This window comes from Leucopleurus acutus (assembly GCF_964270905.1).
Source record: "Leucopleurus acutus genome assembly, chromosome: 12".
Classification (NCBI taxonomy): Eukaryota; Metazoa; Chordata; class Mammalia; order Artiodactyla; family Delphinidae; genus Leucopleurus; species Leucopleurus acutus.
In genome coordinates this window covers 16,579,693-16,603,512 of record NC_139154.1, presented here as the reverse complement: position 1 = coordinate 16,603,512, position 23,820 = coordinate 16,579,693, and the positions used below count along the sequence as shown (strand labels likewise).

Below are 23,820 nucleotides of genomic sequence, written 5' to 3'. Positions count from 1 at the left end.
GAACGACCTTTTAAGAAATATGACCCACAAGAGCATTTTATGTGCAATCCATTACCCTGCCATCAAGAGAGACACTGCTACCCTCTCAGATACACGGTTACAGTTTTCTTCAAGATCCCTAGGCCTATAAAGTATACTTTTCCTGGAATTTAATCTCTTATAAAATGCTATTGCAAGACGTTAGTCCTATAATATATACAAATCAATAGAATACAAATGGAGCAAAAACTGTAAAAAAAAAAAGAGTTTAAATTCTATAAAGTTATGGCCAAAACTGACATTTTCCAGAAGAACAGATAATATACAATTTTTATTTTAGATAAAAATATTTTAGTATAGCATTTCTAAAACTAAGCTTTAAAAATAATTAGAGATCATCCTGAACGTGTCCTATGAGGTCAAATTCAATTCACTGCCCTCTGTGTTGCTATTGGCAAGCAACTAGGAGGATCTTATGGGCAGCTAAGTTGTTTTCCACAGAGAAAGTCTCCATTTCCTTCCACAACTAATATAAATGAATTTATTTAAACCCTTTCTAAAATGATATATATTCTCAGACCGGGCTCTTGGAGTACAAACTCCTTTTGATTACTATCTGGTGTCTAATCTAAGACTGCATTTTATTTATTCCAAGGTCCTTCTTGGTTTTTCAAGAAGTGTTCCCCACTTCTAATATCTAAGAAGTCCCTTGCAATCATTGAAATTGAGATCTCATACTATCTCTGCTTTTATCTTCTCAACTTGGAGAATGCTGATTTTGATTGAGGAAAAACTTCCTCTGCTTGATAATTTTACATCCTTCTTGAGTTACTGACTCTGAGAGCTAAAAAGGACTTAGTCCAAACATCTCATTATACATTTGAGAAAACTGCCTCGAGAGAGGGTGAATGACTGGCTCAGAGCATAAGGATGAAATAATCAAGGGTTCAAAATTTTAGAGATTTTTCCACTTAGCAAACTGCATCAAGAATGCATAAGGGGGGCTTCCCTGGTGGTGCAGTGGTTGAGAGTCCGCCTGCCGATGCAGGGGACGCGGGTTCGTGCCCCGGTCCGGGAAGATCCCACGTGCCGTGGAGCGGCTGGGCCCGTGAGCCATGGCCGCTGGGCCTGCGCGTCCGGAGCCTGTGCTCCGCAACGGGAGAGGCCACAACAGTGAGAGGCTCACGTACAGAAAAAAAAAAAAAGAATGCATAAGGGGGACTTCCCTGGTGGTCCAGTGGTTAAGACTCCACGCTCCCAATTCAGGGGGCCCGGGTTCGGTCCCTTGTCAGAGAACTAGACTCCGCATGCCACAACTAAATATTCCACATGCTGCAACTAAAAGACCCCGCGTGCCGCAACGAAGATCCTGTGTGCCACAACTAAGACCCGGAGCAGCCAAATAAATAAATAAATATTTAAAAAGCAAACAAAAGAATGCATAAGGACTTCTGCTCAAGATGAATTTACGCTTCAACACAGCTGCTCTGCTCCAAACATAAAGTAGTGCCACTTAAAAAGACAGAGGAGGACCCAAAAGTGAGATGAATATTTCAGTGGCCCATAAACAGAAGAGAAAAACAAAGAATAGGGCAAGACTAAAACTGGGGGTCTCCTGGGCTCTGAGTCTAGAGCGGGACGTGGTGACAAGGAGCCGGATTTGTATGTTACAGAGGCTAATGGTACTCAACACATGATAGAGGAACAGAGACAGCCTTATTGCTTGAAGCCAGTAGGGTAGAAGAAAGATGGTGGCCAACCTTCCTCCTCATAGGAAGTAAAGAGCCTAAGCAGGAAGGACAAAGATGGAGCCATGACACCAGGATCAGAACCAAGTAAACAAGTGAACCTTGAAGTGAATCGCTGATGTCCCTGACATCAGCTTAGATCAAGAACGCTAAACTTCACGGTAAGACCTGGTTCTGGACTGGAGTTTGGAGGTAGCAACCACAACACCATTAGATTGGTGGGGCTTGGCTGCGGGGGGGAAGGGTAAAATAGCTTCTGCATAAAATGTGCTTCTAAGGACACATGAAGAAATCAAATACTTACAATACAAGAAACAACCCAGAGCATAGATATTAACAAAATATGTCACTATACATAATTACATATTTACTGTTTTTTAAAAAACAGATTTGTTTGCATTAAAAAAAAAACCCAAAAAACTTCTAAGCAACGATGACAAGATGGGCCAGTAGGTAGGTAAAGCATGTTAGTATCTTTGGTGTGTTAGGAGAAAGAAATACGGAGTTTAGATCTATGAGAATAATCTACAGCTAAGTAAGTAGGCTAAACATTTACATATTGCAAACTGAGAGGCTTCGATAGAACTAAGTGACAAGGCCATGGGTAGCTGTTATGTTTTTTTCTGCATGTTTCTATGTATTTGAAATAGTTACTAATTTAACAAATATTGCTAATTCCAGTAAAAGTCAGATTGTGGTATAAAATACATGTAAAAGGAAAAGAATAAACAAATTGGAAGATTGTAATGTTCTAAGATAAGAGTCTAAATGTGAGATTTACACTTGCTTTCTATTTCTTTTATTATTGGCAAAACTAATACAATTACTTGATGTATTATTTCTTACTGAGTTCTTAAGGGTTTTCAATCAGTTTTTAAGGATGAAACATACAATGGTGGTTAATTATGAAATGTGTCAAATATATACCAAATATATATTAAATATATATAAATATACAAGTTAAAAGAAACTTATAGTGAACACCCATAAGCTTATCACCTAAATTCTGCCATCAATATTTTACTATACTTGCATTCTCACATATATCTTCTACCCATCCATCAATTCACCTAATTTTTTGACACACTGCAAACTTGCAGACATAAGTAAACTGTCCTCTAAAGACATTAGCATGCATATCATTAGCTAGAGTTCATCATTTGTTCACAGTTCTTTTTTTGATCGAAAATTTAACACAATGAAATTCAGTAGACTTAGTTTTTATCTTCTTGTAATGTCCACAATGGAGACAGGAAAGTGGGCTGACTAGGGGTCATAGGTCCTGAGGCATGACACAGTGAGTGCTGTCTCTGGAGGCCTAGAGAGGAGCCTGAACTTCCATTAGGGCCCAAAAGTAAGGAGGCACACCTACCCCCAGGGGTGTGGGCAGAGGCCAAGTGGGGAATCTGGACTTCCATTCTCACCTGGCAGTAATGGTGTCAGAGGCCTGCTAAAATAGAAGTTAAACTTATTAAGATCCAGAGACTCCCAACACTCAAAATGTCCAGGATACAATAAAAAAAAGAAAAAAATCATTCATTATACCAAGGACCAGGAAAATCTCAACTTGAATGAGATTGGTATCAAAAGACACCAATACTGAGATGACACAGATATTGGAATTATTTGACAAGCATTTTAAAGCAGCCATCTAAAAATGTTTCAATAAACAACTATGGAGATGCTTAAAAGAAATTTAAAACACAAAGTCTCAAGAAAGAAATAAGGAAATCTCAACAAAAAAATGAAAGATAAAGGAGACCCTAATGGAAATTCTAGAACTGGAAAATACAATAACCAAGATTAAAAACAGACACACACACATACCTACACAAGTCACTGAACAGACTCAACCACAGAACAGAAAAGAGAGAAAAGAATCAGTGAACTTGAAGATAGGAAAACGGAAACTATGCAGTCTGAACAACTGAGATAGAATAGATGGGAAAAAATGATCAGGAGCCTCAGGAACCTGTGGGATTACAACAAAAGATCTAACTCACATTCATGTCATGGGAGTCCCAGAGGAGAGGGGAGTTTGGAGCTGGAAAAGTATTTGAGAAAATAATGGCTGAAAAATCCCCAAATTTGGCAAAAGATATAAACCTATGGTTTAAAAAGCTGAGAAAACCCTAAACAGGTTAAACCCAAGAAATCCATGACAAAGTACATAAACTTCTAAAAACTAAACACGATATCTTGAAAGCGGTGAGAGAAACACCACCTAGATTCACCCATAGGGAAAAACCAATTCTCATCAGACAGAGGCCAGAGGAAATGGAACAATATTTTTTGAGTGCTTAAAGAAAAGAACTGCCAACCTAGAATTGTATAGCTAGTGAAAATATCCTTCAGGAATAAAGGGGAAACAGGCATTCTCAGATAAAGAAAAACTACGAGAATTTGTAGCCTGCGGACCTACCCTAAAAGAATGGTTAAAGGAAGTTCTCTAAATAGAAGAAACATGATAAATCTCTGAATATCAGGAAGGAAGAACAATGGAAAGAGTAAGAACAAGGGTAAATATGAGAGGTTTCTCTGAAGTTTTCTAAATTATGCTTGATGGTTGAAGGAAAATTCTAACACTGTGTGACGTGGTTCTCAATGTATGTAGAGGAGATATTTAAGACAATTAGAAAGCAGGGAGGGTAAAGAGGTTTAAAGGGAGGTAACGGAGGTACATGTCACTTCAACTGGAATGTTGACACTAGCCAGCCGTGGGAAGTTATGTAGGTATAAAGTCATACCAAAACCTGTACAAAGAGATCCACTCAACAACACGGCAGACAATTCAGAATGGAGTTCTAAAAAATGTTCAGGTAACACATAGGAAGACAGAAAAAAATAAAACAGAGGAATGAAAAAGAGGGAACGAAGAGAAGAAATAAAACAGCAGACTCAAGAGTTAAAGATGCCCCTCCAGGACCTGCCTGCTTTGGGATGCATTTCAGAGCCCCGAGGGAGTTGCTTTCCATATATTACCCAGAATTTACAGTTCTCATCACTGGGCAAGTTATTTGGAGAGGAGCTTACTCAGTCATTATTGGAAGTAGTGTCTCATTAACTAGTTCTAGTAATAATGCTTTTTATTTGTAACGTGGTCTAGGCTTATTAAAGAAGTATTCTTGGGCTTCCCTGGTGGCGCAGTGGTTGAGAGTCCACCTGCCGATGCAGGGGACACAGGTTCGTGCCCCGGTCCGGGAGGATCCCACATGCCGCGGAGCGGCTGGGCCGGTGAGCCATGGCCGCTGAGCCTGTGCTCCGCCAACGGGAGAGGCCACAACGGTGAGAGGCCCGCGTACCGCAAAAAAAAAAAAAAAAAAAAGTATTCTTAAGTAAATAGCATGAGTATGTAACTATTAAATATGTTCTCTAACTCCTCAACTTGGAAAATTTGGCAAAAATTTGTTTCATAAACTAACTTCTATTATTTTTATATAAAATAATTTCTACTATTTTGATAGAGTATTCAAAATAAAATTCTAATCTTTGTTTTATGTTGTCACGTATGAGAATAGCGAGAGGTACAGCAAAAAGTGTGGAACCAGATCTGGGAAAAAGAAGGCAATTCATCTTTTCTTGGTCACTGGCGACACCTACTGGCTCGTTTTTGGCAGTGATCTTGTGCAGAGCATGTAGAAGGAAGGAAAGATCCTTATTCACCCCCAGTGCAGATGAAAGAAAGGCACTTTCCTCATGCTGCGAGTTAGGAGTACACTCAGCAGAAAGAAAGATATCTATCAGTGTCCTCTACCTCACTGCACGTCACCACCATCCACCCAGATGTGGAAGTCAAAGACCTAGTGTCATGCTTGGCGTCCCCCTCTCCCTCACCTGCCACATCCAACCCACCACCAACCAAAGTGTGTTGGGTTTTGCCTCCTAAATATCCCTCCGGCCACAGCTCTCATCTCCACTTCCCTCATCTAAGTTACCATCGTCATCTCTCATCTGGTCAACTTATGATGTTCCATGTATTGGTCTAAGTGCTTTACTTACATTAACTCATTTAGTCCTCACATCGACCCTAAGGGATGCACATGAGACAGGACGGCAAGGTCGAGTCATTTGGTCAGCGTCCCACACCCAGTTGGCGGAGCCAGGGTTAATTCCAGGCAAAATGGCTCCAGATTTCGTTTTCTTGAGGCAACACTTGCTGCCCTTTGACCACCACACTGTGACATAGCCCCCAAGTGGTCTACTCAGATCCCTCTGACCCCCGCCCCCCTTCAATCCACCTCCAGAGAGGAGCCAGAAATCATCCCCAAACGTACGTCTAAGTCATGTCCTACCTCTAATGACTTTCCCCGCTTTTAGGGTAAAGACGAAACTCCCTACATCATGGCTTACAACGTCTTATGCTGTACCTCCTGCTTCATCCCGTCCTACACTTCCTCTTGCTGCCCCCACTCAGCCCCCTGGCTCCCCTTCCCAAGTCCTTTCCTGCCAGGGCCCTGGCCTGTGCTGCTCCTTCAGCCAGGTACACACTCCCCTTGTCCCCTTTTCTCTTCATCTCCTTACGGCCTGTTCACCCCTCAGATCTCAAGGCAAGCATCACCCCCTCAGGAGGTAGACTATGAAATTGAGATTTTTTTTAACATCTTTATTGGAGTATAATTGCTTTACAACGGTGTGTTAGTTTCTGCTTTATAACAAAGTGAATCAGCTATACGTATACATATATCCCCGTATCTCCTCCCTCTTGCGTCTCCCTCCCACCCTCCCTATCCCACCCCTCTAGGTGGTCACAAAGCACAGAGCTGATCTCCCTGTGCTATGCGGCTGCTTCCCACTAGCTATCTATTTCACGTTTGGTAGTGTATATATGTCCATGCCACTCTCTCACTTTGTCACAGCTTACCCGTCCCCCTCCCCATAACAGAATTCTTTTCTGGTGCTACAAATTTCCCTCTAAGCAATGCTTTCGCTAACATCCCACAAATATTATGCTACATTTTCATGTTTTTGCTCAGTTCAAAATATTTCCTAATTTCCCTTGCAATTTTCTTTTAACCCATTGATTCTTGAGAAATCTGTCGTTTAATTTCTAAGTATTTAAGGATTTTTCCAGTTATCTTTCTGTTTCTGATTTCTAATTCAATCACATGTGATCAAAGACCATACATTGTATGATTTCAATTCTTCTAAATCTGCTCAGGACCATCTATTTTGCGGAATGTCCCATGCGCACTAAAAAGAATGTGCACTTTCCTCTTTGGGGGTGAAGTGTTGTGCAAATGTTAATCACATCCAGTTTGCCCATGGTGTTGTTCTGCTCTCCTACATTCTGACTAATTTTCTGTCTACTTGCTCTACAGCACTGTAGAGAGAAGTATTGAAGTCTCCAGTTATGATTGTGGCTTCGCCCATTTCTCCTACAGTTTGATCCGCTTTTACTGCATATGCATTTTGAAGCTCTGATGTTAGGTGTACACACATTTAGGATTGTTACATCTGCTTGGTTTATTGTCCATTTTATCATGTAATGTACCACTTTATTCCCGGTAATTTTCCTTCTTCTGAAGTACACTTTGTCTGATATTAGTATGTTTTGAATGGTGTATCTTTTTCCATCCTTCTACTTCTAACCTGCCTGTATTATTATGTTTAAGGTGGTTTCTTAAGCATAGCCTATGGTTGGCTCTCTCTCATTCTGGTTTTAATTTGCATTTCCTGGATGACTTATTATATGTTGTGTATCTTTTTATAGACCCATTGGTTTGCCATATTTTCTTTCTTTTTTTTTTAAACATTTGTACTATACTTTCTAAAAAATTAATTAATTTTTGGCTGCACTGGGCCTTTGTTGCTGCGCGCGGGCTTTCTCTAGTTATGGCGAGCAGGAGCTATTCTCCGTTGCAGTGTGCGGGCTTCTCACTGCGGTGGCTTCTCTTGTTGCAGAGCACGGGCTCTAGGCACGCGGGCTTCAGTAGTTGTGGCGTGCAGGCTCAGTAGCTGTGGCTCGCAGGCCCTAGAGCGCAGGCTCAGTAGTTGTGGCACACGGGCTTAGTTGCTCCGACGCATGTGGGATCTTCCCGGACCAGGGCTTGAACCCATGTCCCCTGCATTGGCAGGCGGATTCTTAACCACTGTGCCACCAGGGAAGCCCCCATATTTTAAGTGCCTGTTCAAGTCTTTTGTCAATTAAAAAAACCTGAGTTATCTTTTTTATTTCTTGGATATCCTTGAACCGTTCCTGACCGTAGGGGAAAAGTATGCAATATTTCACATTAAGTATGATGATGCTAGTAGCTTTGCTTTAGCGTTCTCTTGTTGCCCTTTACCAATTTGAAGTTTCCTTCTGTTCTTAGTTTGGTGAGAACTTTTTTAAAATCATAAGTGGGTGTTAAAATTTGTCAACTGCTTTTTCCGCATCTATTGAGATGATCAGGTAATTTCTGTTCTTCAGTTCTGTTAATATGGCAAATTAAAATAATCTATCTTCAAATGTTAAATATTGGTTACACAGGTGTGTACATTTGAATTCCTGGAATAAACCCCAATTGGTCATGATATATTGTCCTTTTTTATACATGGCTAGATTCAATTTGCTAATATTTTGTTTAGGATTTTAGTTTATATATTCATGAGGAATACTGGTCTTGTAATTTTTCTTTTTTGTAATGTCTCGTCATATTTTGGTATCATGTTTTTCCTGGCCTCGTGAAATGAGATGGGAAGCATTTCCTCTTTATCTATTCTTTGGAAGTTTGTGTACTATTGGTATCATTTCTTCCTTAAATGTTTGGAGGAATCCACCAGTGAGACCATCTGGGTCTGGAGTTTTCTTTATTGGAAGATTTTTAATTACTGTTTCAATTTCTTTAACAGGGTTCATTCAAATTGTTCTATTTCTTCTTGTGTCAGTTTCATTAAGTTACGGTTTTCAAAGAATTTATCTGTTTATTGATGTTATCAAATTTACTGCCATAAAGTTGTTTACAACATCCCCTGCTTATCCCTTTAATGTGCGCAGGATCTGTGCTGAGGTCTCCATTTTCAAGTCAGATGGTGACCACGTAACCAAGCAGGACCCTACCAGGCCTTCCCAGAAAAGAGCCCCACCCCTGTCCTCCACCTGCCTTTTGTCTGTAGAAAAACGTCAGTCAAAGCATAAATTTAATCAGAGAAGTGAAAAAATGCAGAAAGAAAGGAAAACAGTCAAGCAAGACAAAATAGTAATACTTTAGCCATTAAACAAAGTCAAGGACCTTTAGTTCTTCCTCAAGGGCTATAGATAATATTCTGAGCCATGTCCTGTGAGCTGTTTTGCAGATACTGAAACCCCCTCCAGGTGGGAGAACTTAACTGTGTGCTGCCCACAAGCACGCAGACCTCAGACTGGTTGGAACCAGAAGGTTGATGATGTTGACTCCCAGTTACCTCACCACCAGCCAATCAGAAGAATGTCCATGAGCCGATCACGCTCTGCTCCTTGAGCACTGTAACACTCTTCACTACCTGCTCCAGGGTGGAACACACAGTTCTGAGGGCATTAGCCTACTGTGGCCCCCTTTGCCTGGCAAAGCAATAAAGCTCTTCTTTTCTACTTCACCCAAAACTCTGTTTCCGTGTTTCTATTTGGCACCGGTGAACAGAGGCAGAGTTTCGGCAACAATCATTTGTTTTCTTTCTCTCTTTTAAAATTTCTTGATCAGTCTTACTAGGCATCTCTCAATTTTATTAATCTTTTCAAAGAATAAACTTTGCCTTTTCTGACTTTCTCTTGTTTTCTATTTCATTAATTTCTACTCTTTATTATTTCCTCCATTCTACTTCCTTTGGGATTGACTCACTCTTCCTTTTCTAGGCTCTTGAGTTCGAGCTTAGATCACTGATTTAAAAATCTTTCTTCTTGTCTAGTGTATGCAATTAAAGTCACAAAGTTCCATCCAGGCACTGTTTCATCTGTATCTCATAAAAAGAGTTATTCAAATTTTTTGGTACTGGGTAAAAAATATTCTCTTAGGAATCAGAGAGGCACAGAATGGAAAAGGACACAAGGCAACTTTGTCAGGTTATGGTGATGCTCCATATGTTGCCTGGGATGTTGGTTATACAGGTGTGTACACCTGTCAAAAATGCAATACTCTAACCTGCAAACCTGAACTGTATACAATACTAGAAGATAGGCATCAGTACCTTTTTGTAAGTGAAAAATCTAAGGCTCAGAGGCGTTAACTGCGACGTATAAATATCACACACTTAGCAACTGAAAGAGCCAGGAGTTAAGTCTGTGTCATCAGAACACATGTAGTTTGCACTCTACCACACATCATTTTATATAGATACTTACACACACACACACACACACACACACACACACACACACACACACACGGAGAGAGAGAGAGGTTGAGAGGGAGAAAGAGACAGACAGACCCTGTGCAGTACGCGGTTAATATGTGGCGTTAACATATGGTGGCAACCGGTTTAACTCCTCAGCAAGCTCACCTTATTGCCGTCAAACAGACAGAAGCGCACGTGTCTGCTCAGAACCTGGATGCTCACTCCTGGAAGAGGAATCATCTTACAGCTCCAGAGGGTCAGAATCAAGGAAACACGACTTGGTCTTGACCTAATCTGAGAGAAAAATTAGTTATGAGGAAGGTTTCTTTTATGACTTATAAGACAAATTCATTTTCAAAGCACCTTTTGTAAATGCTTAAGAAAATGCATATAGAATAAAAAAGAACAAAAGAATAAACTTTGCACACAACATACACACACAAGAAAAGTTTCAATAGTCTGTTTAATTTAACCCAAAACTTCAGTTAAAATTTTCATAAATATTTATATTTAAAATATTTGCTTTGGGGACTTCCCTGGTGGCCCAGCGGTAAAGAATCCACCTTACAATGCAGGGGACGTGGGTTTGATCCCTGGTCAGGGAACTAAGATCCCACATGACGCAGGGCAACTAAGCCCTCGTGCCACAATTACTGAGCTTGCGTGCCTCAACAAGAGAGCTCGCGGGCCACAAACTACAGAGCCCACGCGCTCTGGACCCCGCATGCCACAACTAGAGAAGAGAAAACCCGCACGCCACAACTGGAGAGAGGCCCAAGTGCCGCAACAAACCTCCCGCATGCCGCAACTAAGACCTGACACAGCCAAAAATAAATAAATAAATCTTTTTAAAAATTTTGCACTTTTTGGTTAAATACACAAAAATTGTGATGAAAAGAACAGTCAGTACAATCAGGGAAAAAGAATGACCTGACCATGGAATCAACTGTATTCCAGGTTCGTTCTTACAGCTCCTTCTTACATAAGGCAGGTCCGCATAGAAGGTCACCACAGCATAGTGACCAGTGACCCCTGGCGTTAATATTATCCAGCTAGCTCCTCCTTGTTTCAATTCCAAGCATTTATCTACATTATTCCCTGGCTTCTAATATAGATGTTTTGACAGAGAGAACGCACTGACCATTGGATGTAGTTATTCAGTTCTATTTCACAAGATAATCCAGAATGTCAATTAAAAAAAACTGGCATTCTAGTTTTTTTTAATTTAAGAACATCTTCAATTCTTAACATTCTGCTTTATGGTCCTGGGCCTTTCCATTTAAATAACATATCACTGAAAAAAATCAGACAATGTTTAACAGTTTGTCACCTTTTCCATTAAAAAATGAGAGCTGACAATTGAGCTCTCTGTGTACAAGTTCACAAAATTAAATGCTATTTATTCAGTACTAGTATACTACAAACACCAAATATAACATATTTGTAAACTTGCAATAGGAGATATTTAATGCTAAAAAGATTCCAGGCATGCTCGGGTTGAGAAGGAAAAGAGTACGAAAATTCTGCACCACCCCTTCCCACAAAACCTGGCCACACTGGGTTCTCTTATTCTTCCCTGAGGCTCTGGGGGAGCAAGGGAGAAAAGGGAGAAGGTAAACAGGAAGGGGAGTGAGGGGCTCAAATGCAGTTTACATCTTCTAAGGAGGAGAATTAAATGTCAAGAGCATTTCCTACTTCAAATAAGGGGGATACCAGTAATCCTCCGCTCCAAGCTCCCCACAAAGTATAATCAGAAAGTACTGCCAAGTTCCTCATTCCTATTTAATTAAAATAATATTACTACTGCCACTAATAATAATGATACTGGCTAACATTTACTAAGTTATCATCATGTGTCAGGCACTGTTCTAAGCCCTTCACACATTCAGTGCAATTCTCATAATAACCCTATGTTGGAAGTATTACTACTATTTTTCCCTTTTTACAGATGAAAAAATTGAGGCAAAGAATGATGAAGATTGATACCTAGTATTATTATTATTATTGATACCTAGTATTATTTCCTTTGTAACAATGCAAGAAGAGAGCAGTGGAGAAGAGAAACAACGTCAAGGTAACAGACCCAAGTTCTGTCTCAGCCATGAAACTGTCACTAAGTGTTTCAAAATTACAATGCGGAGACAATTTTTTTTGTTTTTTTATAATGCATTAATCAATTTACGTTACCTGTATATTTGCAACCATGACAAAATCTGGAAAATTTATAATTTTACTGACAGTAACCATACTTACAGAGCCCGTTTTAGCATCCCACATTAGATCTTTGAAGGCCAGTTGTGAAGTAGTGAGCTCTGGCTGTAAGAAGTAACTTGCTCGAAATTGATTCCCTGCAAAAATAATTGTTCCTTTATTTTCTTACAAAGAACGAATGAAATTCAAAACCCCAAATTCATGATGTTATGGTACAAACTTAGGAAACAGACATCGAAAATGCCAAGCTGTTTACTAGAAACTTGCTTCCTAAGACAGACATACCAACAGAGGTAAGAACAACAGCAGGAAAGGTAAGGATAGAAGCACATGAGAGCTGATCTTAAAGTGGCTTTAGGAAAGATCTTAAAGACTTTTAGGCCAGTAACATGCCCCATGATGAAGACGATCCATTCAAATATTTTTGTAAAATGCAGAAAATCTGTGAACACTTTTTAGATATTTTAGAAAAAGTACATAATCATTAATTTTACTTCTTAACACAAAAGCAATTTAATACTGTTCTTCCATACTCGTGTCATGACGAATACCTATTACAAAATCATTTACTCACCGAAGAACTCATTTTTGAGTTCCTACTCTGCCAGGTGCTATGCTGGGAGCTGGAAACATAAACGTGAATCAGAGAAATATGGCCCCTGCCCTCATTAGCTTACACTTCAGTGGGGGAAACTGTTACAAAAAATAAGTAGACAAAAGACAAAATAATTATAAGCTGACTTAGACTTATAAAGGGTGCTCAAGTGAATGGGAGTAGGAGGGCCTACATGGAAGGTGTCTCTGGGAATGTACCCTGAGACCCAAAGCATGAGAAGCGGGGAATTCCCTGGCGGTCCAGTGGTTAGGACTCCACAAGGGCCCGGGTATGACCCCTGGTCGGGGAACTAAGATCCCACAAGCTGCGCAGCACAGCCCAAAATAATAATAATAATGAATCAATAAATACATAAATAAAAAGAGATTTATAATAAAAAAACAAAAATAAAACAAAGCACGAGAAGGAGCTGGGTGTTCAGGGAGGGCTGAGAAGAGCCTCCCGACAGAGAAGCCTCAAAGCAGCCCTTCCACAGATGACTCAGCAGCTCAGGGTATACAGGGGAGCCTCACCACAACATTATTCCTCTTTAAAATGAGCTTATGAACAAATGTTGCCAAGTACAGGGCAATCCAAGAATGAGTAAGGAAACAGAAACAGCGAATAGGGAAAACTCTTTGGAAAAGTCTCACTGTGAGGAAAAGCAGAGAAAGGGAGGCTTCATCCAGAATGGGACAGGGTTGCGGGGAGCTGGTCCATAAAGGTGGGAGGTTTTAGGTTTGCTAGGACTACTGATGAGGGAATCAGCCAGTGGGGCAGGGGAGAGCAGGCTGAAGATACAGGAGAAGGTTGATCAAAGAGTTGTGTTTTTGAAATAATGGAAGGGGGCTTGGCCTCTGATAGGATCAGGGCTCCTTCCTCCTTCACAAGCAAGATGAAGGAAAAGATGAGCGTCCAAGAGATGTGAGAGGTTACAACTTTTTCAATGACTTGCTTTGGCTGTGCCAGAACAATTAGATGTAAACCGTGACCGCTTAACTAAAAGTCTGTGGTGGCTGATGGACACCTGTTACCTTCCTCCAGAAGCTGGAAGAGGGTGGAAGGCCTGAACCCGGCAGGAATAGCTCCCATCGTGGTCAGTACGTCAACGGTGTTAATCTGCTGAAGAGAGTAAAACAAAAATTTGCTTGGTTTCATTCATGTTTCCTCACCTCTAGGATACTCTCTCTTTATCACTGTAGCAACTACAACCCCCGAAAGAAAAATACAAATGTACAGACTTTAGTGGGAGAATATAGCAATTTAACCCCCAATTCCTGAGAAGACGCCATTGCTGAATCCTGGCCTTTCCTGAGGACCTAAGCCCCATGCGGTGCCCAGGGGGCTGAGCTCTGTGCTCCAGACCTGCTGCTTCCTGCATGGCCCCCATCAGAATGGCCTGTCCTGCTCCACAAAGTACTGCCCTGTCACAGATGAGTTGATATCGTAAACTGATATGCACTGAAGAATTAATGGCTTTTTTGTACACTATATGTACATACACACACTCACACACACACACACGCATGCACACACGTGCATGTCCATGTCAGTGATAAGTAGGGTAAAAAAGGCAGAAAGAATATATTTACTAAATGGTTAGTGATGATTACTTATGGAAGGAGTGGATTTTCACTTTGTTATGCAACTTTTTAAATGATAGGATTATTGATAGTTTCTTACTTTTTCTTTTTTTTTTTGGTTGCGCCCCATGGCCTGTCTTAGTTCCCCGACCAGGGATCAAACCCATGCCCCCTACATTGGAAGTGTGGAGTCTCAACCACTGGACCACCAGGGAAGTCCCAAGTTTCTTACTTTTTTGAGCTTTTTGGAATTTTTTAATATTAACAAAATTTAACAACTGTCTTTACCCAAATGATAGAAAATTCAAGCAGAATCAATGAGAGACATTTCCAAGCCCTCATAGGCATAGGCTTACTAAACCAGAAATATGTTTTAATGCTCTGTGCATTCCATGCTCTGTATCCTGCTTAAGATCCAATGCTTTCATTTAAAGTTTCCATCCTGTTTTGAATCTGAACTCTTATCAGAGCTATTAGGTAACAAAACGAGACATCATTAATAAGACAGGAGATACCAACCTCTGAGATGGCTTTTCGGACAGCACTCCAATGAGAATCGGTTCTAGGGAGAAACGGTTAGCTAGGTGAGGGTACAGAAAGTTTATGCCTATTCACTCAATTAGGGAAGTTCATTCATCAAAGAACAAAGTATATAATTGTAACTTCTGAAAACCTACAAGAGTCTACCCGAAACTAAGCATAATATCATCTGCTAACAATAATCACCAAGTTAAAGTTGTAATGATCTTACGCAAACAGTAATATGAAAAGCCCTGCTCCCAAACTATCAGCTGTTTCCATTTCAAGAAATTCTTGAATTACGTATAATAGTAAAAATAAACAAATAAAATGTTTCCTAAACCTACTTTGGTGTCCCCTCACGCCTTTTCACCTCTGTTTAACTTCTGCTCCTCCGGCCGCTTCCTCCCCCGCCTCTGCGTCTTCTTCACTGCCCTCTTCACCAGACTCCGGGCCTTCTTCTCTATTATAGGGCTGAAAAATTATTGAAATATGAAGTACTTTTTACCTAATGCAAAAATCAACCAATAAGCGTACTTTCAGAAAGGCTCAAGTGTAGATAGGGAGTTAGTGTATGACGGGCATATAAAAAATCAGTGGAAAAAGATTTCAATACATGGTTGATAATGTCACTATATGAAAAAATTACAATGACAGAGGCAGAGAACAAGTTTAATAAAAATAAATGCCAGATGGGACTTATTCAAATGAAAAAAAAAAGAAAAGACAAAAAAGCAAAAAGAACTATAGAAGTGTTAGAAGAAAATAATCTTTTTTTTTCCTTTTTTTTGGCCACGCCACATGGCGTGTGGATCTTAGTTCCCAAACCAGGGATCAAACCTGCGCGCCCTGCAGTGGAAGTGTGGAGTCTTAACCACCGGACCTCCAGGGAAGTCCCCGAAGAAAATAATCTTGAGATTCGAAAGCCCTTTCCAGTCATGATACCAAAACCATGTAACTTTGATTTAACTACATAAAAAATAAAACAAGGCTGAAAGTCAACAAAGAAGATATCTGCCACAAGTTTCTAAGGGTTGATATCCTTATCATCAAGATATGACAAAAACTCTTATAAATCAATACAATTTTCAAAAATCCCTTACAAAAATGAACTGAAAAGGCAATTTACAAAGAAGAAATAGAAATGGTCATAAAGCAAATGAAATCATGCTCAACCTCACTAGCAGTACAATAAATGCAAATACAAAACAATAATGAGCCTTTTGGGGTTTTCTGGTCTATCACACCGGCAAAAAGATTGATGACAACCATCACTGGCAAATGTGTAGACAAACAAGCACTCTCGGCTGCTGGAGATGGGAGTGCAAATAGGCATAACTTTCCTAAAAGGAAAAATGGCAAATTCAATCAAAATACAAAGGTGTAAACCCTTTGCACCAGCAATGAGCATTCAGGAATTTATTTAAGGGGAATAACCAGACAGTCTACAAGGTATATGTACAGACTGATCACAACACAGGGTCTTCTTTTCTAACAGAATCCCTGAATATAGCAACGAATCAGCTAGAAGACTACATTTTCCAAGCCCTCCTTGCAGGTAGCTGTTGTCAAGAAACTCAATTCTGGCCAAGGAGGTATAACTGGAAGTTTTTTGTGTAACTTCCAAGAAACCTTTAAAAGACTGCAACTCATGCCTTTTGACTTCTTCTTCCCCTTTCCTCTTTCACGGCTTGGAACTGTTAATAACGAAAGATCTAGCAGCCGACCTAAGCTAAAGAGATAACAACCCTAGGAAGAGCTGCTCGCACCTACCCACAGGGTAAAACATTAGATAGGGCCCTACCCTTCCTTGACTGCCCATCTCCACACTTCCTCCACACACAAGAGAAATATGCTTCTACCTTATTTAGGCCACTGTTTTGGAGCTCTTCTGTAACTCATAGCGGAAGCTAATCTTACCTTCTTTGCAATGTCATTTATAGTTATTATAGGTTGGAAACCTAAATGTCCATCTAAATGAGACTGGAATACTATGCTACCATTGAAACAGATGACCCAGAACTGAGCTGGGCAATAGGGCAGGCACTCACCACCTGTGCCTACTGACACTTGAAATGTGACCAGTCTAAACTGAGATGTGCTATTTAAGTGTAAAATACACACTAGAATTTGAAGACTTAGCATTAAAAAAAAAGAAAGGATTTAAAAATATTGATTATACGTTGAAATGAGATAATATGTTTGATATATTGGATAAAATAAATTATTAAAAATAATGTCACCAGGCTTCCCTGGTGGTGCAGTGGTTAAGAATCCGCCTGTCAATGCAGGCGACACGGGTTCGATCCCTGGTCCAGGAAGATCCCACATACCGCGGAGCAACTAAGCTCGTGTGCCACAACTACTGAGCCTGTGCTCTAGAGCCCGCAAGCCACAACTACTGAGCCCGCGTGCCACAACTACTGAAGCCTGTGTGCCTAGAGCCTGTGCCCCACAACAAGAGAAGCCACTGCAATGAGAAGCCCGCACACCGCAATGAAGAGTAGCTCCCACTCGCCACAACTAAAGAAAGCCCGCACAGCAATGAAGACCCAACACAGCCAAAAATAAACAAATTAATTTAAAAAAAAATTAATAATGTCACCTGTTTCCCTTTACTTTTAAAAAATGTGTGTGGTATAATAAAAATACATATTTGGTCTTTATGCCAGTCCTTGGCACAGAGTTCCTAAAACTCTTAGAATTTCCTGAGTGACAGGAGTGTCTTTTGTTATTCATAACAAGCCCCTTTCAAACATACTTGAGTTTATGCTCATGAGGTCATGGCTTGGGGAGGGTCGGTGCTGGTGGCCAGAGGAACCAGTGATTAGAAGGTGGAAACTTTTAGTGCCCCCCACCCCCTCACCTTCAGGGAGGGAAAAGGAGCTAGAGATTGAATTTAATCACTGACGGCCAATGATTCGATCAATCGTGTCTATGTAATGAAACCTCCCCAAAATCCCTAAAAGACAGGGTTTAGGGAGCTTCTGGGTTGGCCATCACTTGAAGTGCTGGCAGGGTGGTTCCAGGAGCACATGGAAGAACCAGGTCCCACTCCCTCCCTCTCCCAATACCTTGCCCTGTGCACCTCTTCCATTTGGCTGTTCCTGAACTATATCCTTTATAATGAACTGGGAAGCAAAAGTGAGGTGTTTCCTGAGATCTGTGGTCACTCTAGCAAATTACTGAACCTGAGGAAAGGTGTGGGAACTTCCAAGTTTAGAGCCGGTCACACAGAAGCACAGCTAGCCCCGGGGACTTGTGACGGGCATCTGAAGTGGGGCAGTCTTACGGGACTGAGCCCTTACCTTGGGGAGGTCTGTGCTAACTCCAGGAGCTAGTGTCAGAATTGAACTGAATTGTTGGATACCTGGTTGGTTTCAAAGAATCAGTGTGGAAAAACAACATGTATTTGGTGTCAGAAAAGAAACACACAGTTGCTGTTAGAAGTGGTGCGAAGAAAAACAAGACAGCTCAGTGTCGTTACTAGAAAATTTTAAATTACATTTGTGGTTTGCATTATATTTCTATTGGACAGCACTGATCTATATATATTGGCACAGAAAATGACCATGCTATATTATGAAATGTGAAAGAAATAGGCCATAAACATGCATATATAGTACGTCCACATCTTAGTAAAGGATCGTATATTTGTGGAAGTTAACACAAAGTTAACTGTGGTTTTGTTTCACAACAAATAATAAATACCTATTAATTTTTATGATCAACATTAATCCACAGAACATCTTCATTGTGGGATAACATTCTAGGGCTCAGCTACATAACAGCACTTCACAGGTCTCCAGAACTATAATACACAGTATTTTTCCCATGCTCTGTCCCTCTACAATTGAGGCAAATTCTGTATCTTAAGTCATTCACTAGTCAATTGATCAAAGACTACATCTTAGTGTTTTCTTATAAATGAAAAAATGTCTTGAAGAAGAAAAAGGAAAGAATAAACAAAAAAGACTAACCTCCAAGTACGTTCTGGGAATAAGACCTTTGTTTCCTTTGGCATTCTTAGCCATCCACCAACCATCAGGGTTTTTTTCAATTATAAGGAGAATTTCCCCTTTCTTAAAGAAAATAAAAGTAAAAATTTTTAAATTAAAATTTACCCCTAAATTCAGAATTATCAACATGAAAACTATTTTCAAAAACAGAAGAGCGTCTACTCTTTTTACCATTTTACTACCAGGTAACTTAGATAACAGAATTTCGCCTGACTACCGCTTGTAAATCTTAATTATCACTTATTTTATTTAAACAGATTGAGTCTTTAAAAAGTTAATATCAGGAATATCTAATCCAGGAATACAGGTAGAGTTTTCTTACTACGTTAGGTACGAAAATTTATCCCTCAGTTAGCTTCCAGTCTGTTTCGACTACCTTAAATGTAAGGTCTCCGACTTGCTGAGCCGTAAAATCTCCAATAGCAACGTATTCTCCACTTGCGGCCTCTTCATCTTCTTCTTCTTCTTCTTCTTCTTCTTCTTCTTCTTCTTCATCTTCTTCAGCAGAACTGTCATCGTCCTCTCCTTCAGTAAGCGCCCCAGTTCTGCAAAAAATAATTCTTTGACAAGGGTCACCTGAAATAACGTATAAGAACAGATCCAGATCGAGTACGAGTATAACTTCTACATATAGAACTGGCCTATATTTGGAAGTGGCAAATAAAGGGAATAAAGGGAAAGTGCAGCTAAGTTTCTACCATCTAGCAAAGAATATGTGACCGAGGAACTGAGAGTGATGAGGAGTTAATATATCTGAGGAACGTATGTGACCTGGTGAAGCATGTGCTGGACTGGAAGCCAAGAGACTTGCACTGAAATCTCGGATTCATCCATTCAGCAGACGCTGCTTGAGCATTATTGTACAGTGATTAGAGCACGGGCTCTGAGTTTAAGTTCTGGTTCTATCTCCTTCTCACTGAGTGACCTTGGATAGGTTTCTTTTAATCTCCCCATTTCTCATTGGTAAAGTGGAGATAATAGAACCTGCCTCATAGGGTCATCATGAAGATGAGAGGCGTTACAAACTTGCAAAGTGTTTACAACAGTGTCTGCAGGCTTTCAATAAAAGTCGGCGATGATGATGATGATGATATATGTCAGGTTCCATGTCAGACACAGTAGATACAGAGAAAAACGAGACACAATTCCCTGTCCTCAAGGACAATGAAACAATCTATCAGACGGATAAGTACTATATAGTTCAACAGATACTGCAGTAGAGGTAAACACGGGGTACTAAGGAAGCACACGAGAGACACCTAACCTCGACTGCACGGGTAGAGATCAGAAAGCCTTAGAATTAGGTCTTGAGGGACGAGTTGGAATTAATCAGGTAAAAGGGGAGTAGGAAGGTAAGGAAGGGAGTGGAGAAAGGAGGCTCAAGCTGAGGGAACCTCAAGTAGCTCACGAGGGTAGGACGAGGCTTGGGAGAAATAAGCAGGAGATAAGATTGAAAAGAGGTGAGCAGAACGCAGCCCATGTGGGCTTTACCTCTAAAGGTGGTCCCTAAAAATGAAGGAAGGGAAAGGCACGATCTGATCTGCACTTCAGGACGTTGATCAGGCTATCACATGGGCAAGAGATTGGAAGAAGGGCTAAAGGCAAAGATGGCTGTTAACAGTGAGACACGAAACAGTTTAAACTAAGAATTAGGGATGAAGAGAAAGGTGTTTGGGAAAGATACTGAGGAGGGAAGAGAGAGGAGCTAAAATACTAGCTTGGATAAGTCGTTAAGTCTCCCTGAGCTTTATTTATTCATTCAACATTCAGCATTTACTGGGCACCTACTGTGTGACAGACACTATGTGCTAGGGGTATTAACAATGAACAAAATAGAGGTCTTTGCTCTCCTAACGCTTACATTAGAGAAGCTTATCTTAAAATGGGATAACAGGGGCTTCCCTGGTGGCACAGTGGTTAAGAATCTGCCTGCCAATGCAGGGGACACGGGTTCGAGCCCTGGTCCGGGAAGATCCCACATGCCGTGGAGCAACTAAGCCTGTGTGCCACAACTACTGAGCCTGTGCTCTAGAGCCTGTGAGCCACAACTACTGAAGCCCGTGCACCTAGAGCCGGTGCTCCACAACAAGAGAAGCCACCGCAATGAGAAACCCACGCACCACAACGAAGAGTAACCCCCACTTGCCACAACTAGAGAAAGCCCACACGCAGCAACGAAGACCCAATGCAGCCAAAATTAAATAAATGAAATAAATTTTTAAAAATAAAAAATAAAATGGGATAACAATACTTTGATGCAAATGGACACTGCTAACCATAAAACTAGCCAAATAGACCCAAATGGCTCTTATTATGCTAATACAGTAAATTGCAATTAGTGATTTTTCAATGTCAAATTAACCTTGCATTCTAGAATAAATCCCACTTCGTCATGATGTACTGTCATTTTTATATGCCCTGGATTCTCTTTGCTGACACTTTATATTGAGTTTGTGCATTCATTCATGAAGGCCTTGTATTTTTCTTATAATACTCTTATCAGGTTTTGATACTGAAGTTATCTAGCACTCATAAAATGATTTGGGAAATGTTTCTTTTTCAATTCTCTAGAAAGATTTTATAATACTGGCATTATTTACTTAAATGCAGAAATTTATCAGTGAAGCAACCTGAGAGTTTATTCTGTGGAAAGGTTTTAATTATATATTCAACTTCTTTAGTAGATATTTTGGTAGTATTATTAAGATTTTCTATTCATCTTGTGTAAATTGAGTACATTTTATTTTTCAAGGAACTTATTTTATCTAAATTTTCAAATTTATTGGCATAAAGATGTTCATAGTATCTTCACGATACCTTTTTAATTTCTGTAGACTCTGTAGTGATTAGTTTTCTTCGCTGTTTTATTGTTGTTGTTTTCCTTCTCTTTCTCTTTTCTTAATCAGTCTTGCTTGGAATTTACCCATTTAATTAACTTTTCCAAAGAACCAACTTTGGGTTTATTGATTTTTTTTTTTTTTTTTTCGGTACGTGGGCCTCTCACTGCCGTGGCCTCTCCCACCGCGGAGCACCGGCTCCGGACGCGCAGGCTCAGCGGCCATGGCTCACGGGCGCAGCCGCTCCGCGGCACGCGGGATCCTCCCGGACCGGGGCACGAACCCGCGCCCCCCGCATCGGCAGGCGGACCCCCAACCACTGCGCCACCAGGGAAGCCTGGGTTTATTGATTTTATCTACTGTATGTCTGTTTATTATTCACTATCTTCTGTTCTTTATTATTTCCTTACTTCTATTTTTCTTGGGTTTAATTTGTTATTCTTCTTCTGGCTTCTTAGGTTGGAAACTTCAGTAATTAATTTTCAACTTTTCTAAACTATGCATTTGAAGTCATAAATTTCCCTCTAAACACTGCTTTAGCTGCAGCCCACAGTTGTATTTTATTATCATTCAAAATATTTCAAGATTTCCATTGTAATATTTTCTTTGACCCTTAGGTTACATAGAAGTATGTGACTTAATTTGCAAACATTTGGAGACTTTTATTTTTCTGTCATTTGAGTTTTTAAAAAAATTGATATATAATTGACACATACCATTGTATTAGTTTTAGATTGTCACTGAGTTTTAATGTAATTCCAAGTCATCAGACTATACACTACATGATTTCAATCCTTTGACATTTGTTGACAATGCTTTATGGTCCATTATGATTCATTTTGGTTAATGTTATACATGCACTTGGAAGAAAAGTGTATTATCTAGTTGGATACAGCATTCTACAAATATATTTTTAATTAGGTAAAGGTGGTTAAGCTTTGTGGATTATATAGCTCTCCTTCAGTGCTAACAATTTTTACTTTATACGTTGTAAAGCTATGTTATTAGGTGTCTACACATTAGGGATAATATTTTTCTATTGAATTGATGCTTTTATTATTATAAGATGTATTTATCTATTAAATTACTTTTGACCTTAAAGTCTTCTCTGCCTGATACTACTAGAGCTGTATCACCTTTGTTTTCGTCAGGGTTAACATGGAATACCTTTTTCTAATCTTTTACTTGCAACCTACCTATGCTGTTTTAAATGGCCATAAAGCACAAGAAGGTTGTGATGTGCCCTAATGGAGAAAATAAGTGTGTTAGATTTCTTCAGGCATGAATTATAGGGCTGTTGGCTGTGAGTTCAATGTTAATGAATCAGTAACATACATTAAATAAGGTATCTTTAAACAGAAACACACATAAAAACGAGGACATGTTTTACTCAGGTTTCAAAAAAACCTGTGACCAGAGCCTCACAGGAACCTAGCTGTGTATTTTCCCTAGAAGCCATGGTTTAGTATTCACCTATTCAGTATTTGCAGCAACTTTATGGAACATAACCACAGCAAATAATGAGAATTGACTATATATTATAAATTCTTAAATATATATTTTGCTTTACACAATCAAGTGTTCTCTAAAGACATTTAGAAAAGAAGAAATAGGCTTTTCTATTTACCCACATACTGGTGCTCTTCATTCCTTCTTGCAAATACAGGTTTCCTGTGGGATCATTTCCTTCTTGCCTAAAGGACTTCCTTTAGCAAATTTCTCAGCATTTGTTTGACAAATTTTCTCAGCTTCTGTTTGTCTGAAAATGTCTTTATTCTACTTTAATTTCTGAAAGACACTTGTGCTGTACACAGAATTCTGGGTTGATAGATTTTTTTTCTTTCAACTCTTTTATGATGTCACTGCATTATCTTCTGACCTGTATTTTTTCTAACAAGATGTCAACATTAACTTGAATTGTTGTTTGCCTGTACCTATGTTTCTTTATTTCCCTGACTGCTTTTAAGATTTTCTATTATTTTTAGTTTTCAGCAGTTTAACTCTGATGCATCTATGTGTAGTTTTCCTTATATTTATTGT

The 23,820-nt window shown here is 39.8% G+C and overlaps 1 protein-coding gene across 2 annotated transcripts in view; it reads right to left on the bottom strand.

Annotated features, from left to right (window-relative positions):
• Positions 1-23,820, bottom strand: part of NPHP1 (nephrocystin 1) — a 61,501-nt gene that overhangs the window by 21,704 nt on the left and 15,977 nt on the right. Inside the window, exons 5-11 of one of the 2 annotated variants that reach the window (XM_082851726.1) lie at positions 19,320-19,488; positions 18,905-19,006; positions 15,298-15,398; positions 14,925-14,967; positions 13,857-13,944; positions 12,270-12,364; positions 10,182-10,310 (exon numbers count right to left, since the gene is read on the bottom strand). In XM_082851726.1, coding sequence (XP_082707852.1) covers positions 10,182-10,310; positions 12,270-12,364; positions 13,857-13,944; positions 14,925-14,967; positions 15,298-15,398; positions 18,905-19,006; positions 19,320-19,488 — 727 coding nt within the window. The remainder of the gene's footprint in view (positions 1-10,181; positions 10,311-12,269; positions 12,365-13,856; positions 13,945-14,924; positions 14,968-15,297; positions 15,399-18,904; positions 19,007-19,319; positions 19,489-23,820) is intronic. The other variant, XM_082851727.1, reaches the window with a different exon arrangement.